Source organism: Brachypodium distachyon, chromosome 4 (assembly GCF_000005505.3).
Source record: "Brachypodium distachyon strain Bd21 chromosome 4, Brachypodium_distachyon_v3.0, whole genome shotgun sequence".
Lineage (NCBI taxonomy): Eukaryota > Viridiplantae > Streptophyta > Magnoliopsida > Poales > Poaceae > Brachypodium > Brachypodium distachyon.
The window spans coordinates 42,403,977-42,414,281 of record NC_016134.3 but is presented as its reverse complement, the minus strand read 5'-3'; the positions used below and the strand labels follow the sequence as shown (position 1 = coordinate 42,414,281).

At 43.9% G+C, this 10,305-nt stretch overlaps 1 protein-coding gene across 1 annotated transcript; it reads right to left on the bottom strand.

Moving 5' to 3' along the window:
* Nucleotides 1–5,977: 5,977 nt before the first annotated feature.
* Nucleotides 5,978–7,252, bottom strand: LOC104585140. Its single transcript, XM_010241137.1, has one exon. It carries the CDS (start codon nucleotides 7,250–7,252, stop codon nucleotides 5,978–5,980), a length of 1,275 nt encoding a protein of 424 aa, XP_010239439.1.
* Between the last annotated feature and the right edge of the window lie 3,053 nt (nucleotides 7,253–10,305).

Sequence of the window (10,305 nt, the reverse complement as noted above, 5' to 3'; positions counted from 1 at the left end):
CCTTGGACTCGTCCAACTACCTTCCGGCTCCATGCCCAAGGTTGGTCTTGTCTTGGTCGACTCAGCGATCGAGAGAATTACAAGCAGAAATGGCCGCCTGATTGGTGGCCGGCGACTCGGCGAGAGGAAAAAGTGAGGAAACGATCACGCCGCCATGGATTTGGAGGATGGGGAAAGGGGCGTACAGAACGGATCGATGGGTTTGAATTGACGAGAGGCCAACAGATCTGGACTTGGACGACTAGATGAGTGAGAAAACAAGCTCTATACTAGCTCTTGGTCGTCTCATCGAGATTCGAGAGAACTGCAAGAGAAATTGCCTGATTGCTCTGGTGATTGGCCGGCGAGAAGTAAAGGTGAGGAGCGATCGATCAAGCCGCCATGGATTGGAGGAGCGTCCTTGGAGGAGAGGATGCGTAGAGGGAGACGTACAGAAATATGGTTGGAGAGGGGGATCTGGGGCAGGGCCGGCCGCAAGATTTACCTGGCGTAGAGGAAGACGCGATCGACTCGTGTGAGGAAATCAAGCTAGCATGGAGTTAAATTTCTTCCTAATTTTCTCGCCGTTTCCAGCTAGAATGGTTGTCGCGACCCTGCTGAGGAGGGAAGGAATTCATTGATTACCTTAGCTTGCTATCAGGGCGAGAGGCAGAAAAGACAAGAGGACCTGGCGTTGTTTCTGCGTGCATTAATTCTCAGGCGCGTGAGAATTGCATGAAATTGAACGTTGCGCGACTGAAGAATGAAGAAACACGCCGCAAACTTAGCTGTAATACTGGAGTAGCACTCTTCTATATTTTGTTTTAGACAAATATTATTATATATATGCATGCATACTGATCGACTGGAGCAAGCTTGGACCAACTAGATAGTACTGCTAGTACGAGACAACTGGCCGTGTGCGGCCGGTGCGGCTGTCGCTGCTGCTTCACCGGATCTGTGTCATGTCAGTGCTTCATCCGCGTTGCTGTAGACGCGATACCTGTGGTGTGGATTTGATACATGGGAAACCCTTGGTCGGCTTGCCCGATCACGATGGCGGTGACGTTCTTGGACGTCCTTCCCCTTCCATGAGGCATTGTCGAGGTACCTCACACCACTCCGCGCGCTCTAGCTAGGTTCTCCGGTGAAAAACAAAGTCCTCAGTGGCTCTGGCGGCGAGCGCCGTTGGGGGAACGTTAGATCCGCGGGTGAGGCATCTTTGTCAGCAGCTAGGAGCATGATGGTCTGGCTCTAGTTTGCGTCAACGTTGCCAAGCTTAGCAAATTCATTGCGTCGTTCTCTGTCCTGAAGATGGTGGCAGCAGATTTTGTAGTGTGCGCATGTGGCACATGCCGAGAATTAGCTTGACCGGTTGTGACTTCGTGGCTTCCGGATTGTTTGATCGATGTATTCTTTTGACAGTCTTGTTAAATAATAAATCAATAAAAAATGCCCGTGTGCATCAGGCCGGGGGTTCAACCTCCTTTTCGAGAGAAAAAAAACTGATTACCGGCGGAGCCAGCTTCTGAGTTTTGGGTGTATAGAGTTCCAAAATGTCAAATAGAAAAAGAAATTAAGGTCCATGACAGTGAATATCATACATGTCACCAATAGTGTGTATGGAAAATACAACATCTCACAAGTCACCGTAGTTTTCAAAACACAATATGCCACCTATATATTGAGAGAAATTCTAAAATAACATGGGAAATTACGTTCTGTGATCCGGACAACAAATCAACAATATATGCTAGCCAGGCGTATAGTCTTATTGGTATAGCACATGTAAACACATTTTGACGAAAACAGCCGCAGCGTGCCATTTATTGCCAATAGAAGGGTTGAGAGGATCAACCCCAGGAGAGTACAACAAACACACACAAAAACACAAGAGAGGGGGAGGAAAACGGATTACAGGGACTAAGAAAAAGACCATTCAAGGGACATCGCCCGGTCCAGAACAAAGTTCGCCAAGGCCGGCACCCGCACGATCCCAAACCGCAGCTTCATCTTTGATCAGAATTAACACGGCCGGGGGGAGAAGACTCTTATTCTGAAAAATTCTTCTATTTCTCTCCTTCCAAGTCTCCCACATGGTAAGCAAAGTAAGAGAGGCGACTCTCTTTGCGACTTTCTTCCCCAACGGTCTAGCCAAATCAAACCTCTCCAGCCACCAGTTCCTGACGCAGCTCACTTGGAGCCAAGAGGTGGGGTGGAACAGCATCTTCCCGGTCCATCGAGAAATTAGAGACCAAAGATCTCTAGTGAAACGGCAATAAAAAATGATATGCGCCGCCGATTCCTCGACGGAACGACACAGGGGGCACCATTTATCATTGGAGATGTTCCTTCGCTCTAAAAAATCAGCGATAGGGATTCTCTCCCTCGCGAGAAGCCAACCAAAAAATTTGCAATTCTCTGGTGCCCAAATCCGCCAAACAATGCAGTCCAAGGGTACCCTGTTAAGCCCGTTGAACTGTGCCCAGTAGGCACTCATAGCCGAGTAGCAGCCAGTAGAGGTGAGGTTCCAGCGAATAGCATCATCACCATCCACCAAAGGGGCGCGTCATCTAAAAGGATGAAAAGCCGAAGGAATTGATGAAGGTTGCCAGCGGTAATACCATGCGCAACATCGGCGATCCATTTGAACTGCCATCTAGCGGCCCTGACGCAGCGGTTCTTGCGGCGAGCGAGCTTGAAGAGGGCAGGCGCCAAGTCCCTTGGGCGCTGCCCATGCAGCCAAGCATCGTTCTAGAAGCTAGTGAAGCGGCCGTCCCTGACCGTGATAGTGGTCGCAGCAGCGAAGACGCTCATGTCCAGATCAGTGAGCGGAGAGGCAGAAAAAATCCAAGATTCCTCCGGTCTCGTCCACCGAAGCCATTCCCAACGAAGGCGCAGGGCACGACCAAATTTCTCAAGGTCGAGGACCCCAAGACCTCCAAAACATTTCGGAGAGCAAACATCAGCCCAGCGTACCAGACAGCTACCACCGGTACAGCTGAGGTCACCCTTCCAGAGCCAGCCACGGAGGTATTTCTGATCAATTCGCTCGCGGAGCCAAGTCAGAAAGTCGAAAACGGTGAGGTGGAAGGTGGAAATTGTAGAGAGCACCGATTTTAGAACGATGATCCGGCCGCCCTTGTTTTGGAGAGTAAATTACAGCGGAGAGTAAACACATTTTAGGGCCTGTAATTTTCAGCTGCACAAGATATATAGCATAACCTACACTAAGAAAAACATATTTCCCAAAGTTTAGAACTTTGACATGAAACATGATTATGCACGCAACCTACAGCTGGGAGATTGGCCGGGAAAAGAATATTATATATAGTTCTATTCGATCGGAAACCAGATTGTAATCCAAATAATTCCGAAGGTAATCCAACTAAAAAAATCAGAACTTTGATATATCTTTCTTCAATTCTTTTATTTCAAAAATCAAGTTAATTCTAAATAGCACATGTTTCACGGAACATACGAAAAACAGATAGCTAAACAGTAAAATAAGCACAAAATTAGTTTGAATAAACAAAATTAATTATTGTCATAACCCCAGTGATCCGTGATTGAAATGTGATTAATTAGCATATATTTATTTACTCCTCTAGTTTCAAAATATAGCATATACCTTTTGTTGACTGTCAAAATTTCTGAAGTTTCACCAACCTTGTAACAAAACGTATCAACATCTACGATGCCAAATGAAATTCATTAGATCCATTATGAAATATATTTTTATACTATTTTGTTTGACAATGTATGTGGTGGTATTTGTTTGCTATAAGTTTGGTACACATCGGCTCGCCACGGCGTGCCTTTTATCACTATCGTACCTTAATCAGAAAATAAACAAATTGTGCTTTTGCTTGTGCATCGTGTATTTTGCATATTGTGCCTTTACTCTCTATCCACCTAGCTTAACTGGAGCACGAACCCAACAAACTCGGTCGATCTCTGAGACCATGCAAACCCACCCACGCATACCTCACCAATTAATGGGTAGTGACCAGTGGCCACCAGGGACGGACCTAGAGCTAATATAAATACATTAGCAGGAGGAAGGACGAATGATTATGAGATCCAGATTGTATGAAAAAACTAAATACGACTTCAATTAGAAGAGAAGACGAGATTTTCTGAAGTTTCAACTTCTTTTTTCTATAATGGGAGCTTTATTAAACCTTCGACTTCTTGTACCGTTGGATTTCTTTTTCCGGTGGCGTATGCGGATAAACAGATTTGTTCCGGTTGGCATGGCGATGAGCATCTAATTTAGGCGATATCGATGTAATTGCTAACATGTGTACAGTAGCACATCCTACTTCTGTAGTCTTAAAAGAAACCCAGGATACTAGCCCAGCAACCAAAAGATTATTTTCCTAAAACAAGTTGTGCTCATCATCTGTAATTAACTACGTACTAAAAGGATTGTATCACCGACTTCTAAGAAGACATTCCTAGTTAGATATATCTTATTAAGCATATTTCGGCAGCTTGATGTGTATCATAACAATAGCCCTCACATCGACAGCAGCCCCATATGTTGTAATTTGTGTAATGATGATGCAAGAAGAAGAATCCTATATATTTTCAAAAGCAAGAAAAATATAAGAATAATTTTCTCACACGGCAAGTTGAAATTTCATAGGTTTATCATGATCCAATAGAGAAAATAAAATTAAGTTGGTTCAGGAAATATCTTTTTTTTTGTTTTGCAGGTAGGTTCAGGAAATATCAGCGACAGGTAATTAAATAAAACATAATCCTTTCATAAAAGCAACTAGATGATGTTGGTCTCTGCCTCTTGATCTTGCTGCATCACTCAATAGGCTTGGGAGAGGCCTCTCTTGTGAACCATTCAAGCATTCCTGGAAAACAAAATCAGATTGAGAACTAAGTACTGTCCCCACAAAAAAAAACTATGTACTGTTACATGTCCAATAATATGGTAAAACAAAAGTGTAGAGCTAATGTTAGACAGAAAAATGATTCTAGAAATTTTGATCACGATCACAATGGTAGATAGCAAGCTGTTATGCTTAGTTGTGAGATGTCTCCGAATAGCCGAAACACCATAATTTATCAGTAAATTAGGTCGAATTACCATGATGCAGGCAACAACAGAGTTGCCCTTTGAGGAATTTGCACCCAAAGTGATAGTGTGCACCTTAAAAGGATCTAGCTAGAACATCCAAATGAATCCGAAGATTGGAACCCTAGTAAGCTCGAGGGGGGAATGCCGGCTTATGCATCCTGCCATATTTATATCTAATTATAGGCGAGTCATGTACCAATATGATGCAGGGTACCGATTCCAACCGAATCAAATGCGGTCTACCTATAAACTATGACATCCCTAATTTTTTGTCGTCACCTGCAACTATGAACAAAACAGATCGGAGTTTTCGGTAGAGAGCATATGCAAACCCTTGCTAGACTGTTATTGGCCACATACATTACACGCATAAATTCAGGGTACTTACAATTATGGCTGCAAAACGAACAAACGCCTATCCGCAAAATATGACATATCTGACCTTTGCCGCCACAACTCATACGTAAAGCGACCATACCGGAATTTCTAGGACATATATACATAAACCCTAGTTACCACAAAAACAACATGCATTGGCAGATCATACCTTCAATACATAAATTCTAAGCACATACCACTATGGTTGCAAACGAAGTAACCGGCAAACCCGCCAAATGTAGAATACTACCTAACTTCATTGCGGGTATGTAACCATGAACTAAACATGTCTAACCTATAATTTATAACAATTCATACGAAACTGCGATTAACTAGCCTGCACACACACTTTTGGTAGATAAATTCAGCTTACCCCTCTACATGGTTGCAAAACGAAGGGATCCCGCAAAAAAAATAGTGGTCTATCCACCAATTTAATATGACATGCCGTTCCCCATGACCATGAACAGACAAGGCTGGACATTCCTAGTACTATTGTGAAAACAACATGCATGATTTTGGTCAGTCACGTACGTACCTTGCCCATGGATTGGGTTGAATCCAGCAAAGAGCATCCGAAGAACCTGGACTCTTCTCGCGGTAAGCTTGCAACTCTGACGTGCCTTCGGTAATATTAATGATCTCCAGTTCATGGTGGCGGCGGCGGCCTGCAGGTGCCGCGTAGTATCTATTGATATGCTCCGGGAAGTATATGGAGTCCTTCTTGAAGCCAGAGACGCTTGCTCCGCCGGTGCCCACCGTGAACTTATTTGACACGAACAATGTCATATCGGGAGAGTTCCTGACCCTGGACCACGCGGGCGTCCGGGCGAAGACATTACACTTGTAGCAGTAGGTGGAGCCCGTCGCACTGACGGTACCGACGAGATGAAGCTCGCCGTCCAATTGTAGGTAGCTGCGGGGGATGATCTGTCGGGGCAACCGATCAGTCAATGAAGGCACCGGCCTTGCCGTGGGAGTTCTACCGGAGACGTGGCAGATGGAGACCCCTCCGGTGCCGATTGCCAGGAACCTGTTGCGGCCCGGACAGTAGATGACGGAGCCGATGCGGCAAATCATCTTGGTGTGGAGCAGTTTCCAGGAATGATCGACCCCGACGCGGCAGAACGCGACGGTCGACGAGAACGCGAGAACCGCCATGGCCACGCAGCGGCCGGAGCCAGGATGGGAGGAAAGGACGATCTCCCGGAAGAAGACGTCCGGGATGCTGTTTAGGCCCACGGGATGGTCGCTGCCGTCGGGGTAACGCCGGAGCCACCGCCGTCGCCCGCCGTCGGCCTCCACCACCATAGAGACGGCTCTCCAGGACGCCGCCGCGACGCGCTCGTCGCCCGGCGGCAGGTCGGCCGTGGCGCCGTTGAACGGATTCAGCAGCTTCACGTTCGCCACCTCGTCGGCCAGAGCAAGCCACCCTCGTGACGATCCGCACATCACCTTTCCACGGAGCTCCGAGAGGCCGTTCCTGGTGAAGAACTTCCCGTCGCCCTTGTCGGCCGTCATTCTGTAGAATGTCGCGGCGTCCTCCGTGGAGTAGGGGTTGAATGGGAGCAGCAGGACCGGCGCAACGGTCTTCGCGAACGATAGCGCGAAGTACCAGGCGCGGCAGACAACCCGGAAGGCGCAAGCGTCGCGGGCCGACGGGAGCTTCCCGGCGATGAACTCAACCAGATCCTTCGGCAGGGCTCTCCAGTCGACCTGCAGCCTTCGGCTTCTCCGACGAGCTGGCTGCGACGCCTTGGCCGGGAGGCTTGTCCTAGGAGATGGTCGCCGCGTCATGGCCAAGAGAGGCAAAATTGGTGATGAGGGGATTGCTAGCTGGGTCTGGAACTCTAGATGAGCAGATACGGCCGGAGCGAATGGACCTCGTGGGCGTCCATCTCGTCGTATATATGCAGAACAGGTAGAGGAAATTCTTGTGAGCAGGAGGGGATGGAATTAATGTGTGCAATATGTTGTGCATATCCAAAAAGATTTGTTGCATGAGAACATTTAATGTTGAATATTTATTGGGGGTACACATTTATTTTATATGATTATGCATATCAAATGTTGATATGCTTTTTGAGCGAATACATTTATGACATTTATTGCTAGTAATTCTTGTTGGACTCATATAACCATTCCCAATAATAATACGATCTCGTTGAACTCTGCTCGTGGCAGCAACCACTAGCATAACCTATTTTAAAATTGCGGGCAAAGTATAATTTTACCACCACTTATATGCACTAATTCAATAATCATTACTTATCAGGAAACAAAGCATATGCATCAACCACACCTAGGAAGTCCTGAGTGCCTCCAACCACTCAAAATTGCAGTGGCAATATTTACACATGAACATTAGAAAAAAAAATAACGTGGAAAAGTGACTAAATATATCAAGGTAAACACCACAGGCCAAAGCCCCACAAATCTTTCTTCCACTATTATGAAATAAAGGGATACAATTATTTATTCTCAAGGTGGAACTATTGTCTCTCATAAATAAAGATTTCACAATCTTTGGACAAACAACAAGAACATCCGTGAATAGTATCGCGCTCTTCATTTTTATGCTGGGCATGAGCAGGACACCCACGCCCCTTTGTCGGGTACTGGAGTCGTGAGAGCATGACTTCACACATGAGATTCGAGTTTTGGTACTCATAATTATCTATGCATATCCTCGGTCTGTGTCATTCTAGCGTGTTTGTGAGATACTCTAATTAATTTACTACAATTGTTTTTGGCTTCTGAGGTCCAGTCAAATCTTTATTTTGATCTTTTAAATACATTTACATGTTACAAAAAATTACTATTACAAAAAACAATGATGTGTAGATGTGAGAATAAGCTACAGATGATTTTTTTTGGAATATTTTTGTAACATCTAGCATAACCTACAATAAAAAAATCCCCAAAATTTAGAAGTTTGACATGCATGCATGGTTGAGCATGCAACATGCTGGGCCGCCGGCCGGGAAAAGAGATTACAGTTGATCTATTTGGAAAATCAGATTGTAATGACAACACAGAAAGAATAGTTTTAAAATAGAGATAAGTGCCTTTTTTGTCCCTCCACTATTGTGGGTGTGCCAACTTCATCTCTGAACTATTTTTGAGAAATATATTGTAATGATAACACAAAAGTAAAAGAAACAACAGTCAAAAAATTAACACTTCAGAATTATTGTCATGTGTTCTTCATAGCCTCATAATAGATAAAATAAAATGTTGTTGGTACAGGAAATAGCAGAGGTAGACAATTAAACAGAACTGAATCCTTGCATAAACACAGCCAGTATAGTCTATATATATAATCTTCTTGCTGCATCACACATCATGCTTGGGAGGTGCTTCTCTTCTGAGCGATGATCTTGAACCGTGCAAGCATTATTCTGTCCTGGAAAAGGGCAAACAATATATTCTAAAATAATCTTGATAAAATGTAATGTTGTACACCAGAAAATATATATATGCAAGTAACATAAATTGTACAAAAGACAATTGCTGGAAATTTTGGATCATAGTACTTAATTAGTTATGAGTTGTTAGGGTCCGAAACATCATACTTTCTCAGGCAATTGAGTTCAGATCTTGTGTTCACTATTTTCAACAGGGGAGCTACCCGGCCTGTATGGTATTACATTCTTGTTTACAACTAGGGATCAAGAGTTCAGTCCTGGCATCCTGGCGCATGTCTCGTGTTCATGCAAACATTGTGTCTAAATATATATACATGACATAAAATGTAAAATACAATTGCAACAGGGGGGGGGGGGTCATGTGATGATTTCCCTTTTTTGTCCAGTTGAAACTTTTCCAACAAAATCTACAATCATATCATTTCTGTAAGCAAGACCATCATGGATCAGTAATGAGCCATATGCTTCAGTTCATAAATTCAGGGTGCTTGCCAGTACTATAGTTGTAACATTGTGTCCGCCAAATATATCAAATCTCTTCTTTTGTAACATTGTGTCCGCCAAATATATCAAATCTCTTCTTTTTGTTGTCATGCAGTGAGATGTGACCATGAGTCGAGGACGAAGTGACTTCTACGGCCTATATAGAATCCACACTACGTGAAAGACTCGGGAAACTACTCTCTCAGGCAATTAAGCTGATGTGTTATATGTTGGCCAAAATTCCAGATGAGGGAGCTACTCTATAGCAACTGCCAAATTCTTGATTGTGCTTCGATCAAGAGATTTCTTTTCTTTTCTTGTTTTAATTCTTTATAGACTGTTTTGCATATGAATTATTGTCACAATTGTTAGTTGATTAATCATGTACGAAAGCTCATTCAACTAGCTAAAAGCAAGATGTTTTGTGTCTCGAATCACCCTTGTTGATTTTTTTATTGTAGGTTGGTGTTTTGTGTCTCGAATCACCCTTGTTGAGCTACTCTCGCCAACGATGTGATGATCTAAATTGCAATCAATAAATTTATCTTCTGTTCCCCATAGAAAAAATCGCAGGCAAGCTAGGAGACTCTTGTAGTGTGGTTTAGCAAAGAAAATTAAACTTTGTTGAGCGTTCAAGTAATAGACAAATTAACAAAGACTACCGCAATCTGTCTGACAGACACATGGCATGTCTAATCTTTTGTGTCATCACCTTGTGAGTTGTGACAATGCATGAAACTGGGGTTTAGTCGGAATTTGGGGCTGTTAGAACATATAACTGCATATTGCAAACGGGATAGCTAGCTAGTCTGCATAAAACTGAACATATGGCATATCATCCTAATCTTTTGTTATCGCTGTGACCTTGAACCAAAGGATTTTTTTCTAGAATACACCCAAGTAGGTGTATCTATATTGAAGAAGAATGAACCAAAGGAA

Excerpts from the sequence above, each read along its gene's own strand:
- LOC104585140 (XM_010241137.1), bottom strand. The coding sequence starts at position 7,252 with ATGACGCGGCGACCATCTCCTAGGACAAGCCTCCCGGCCAAGGCGTCG.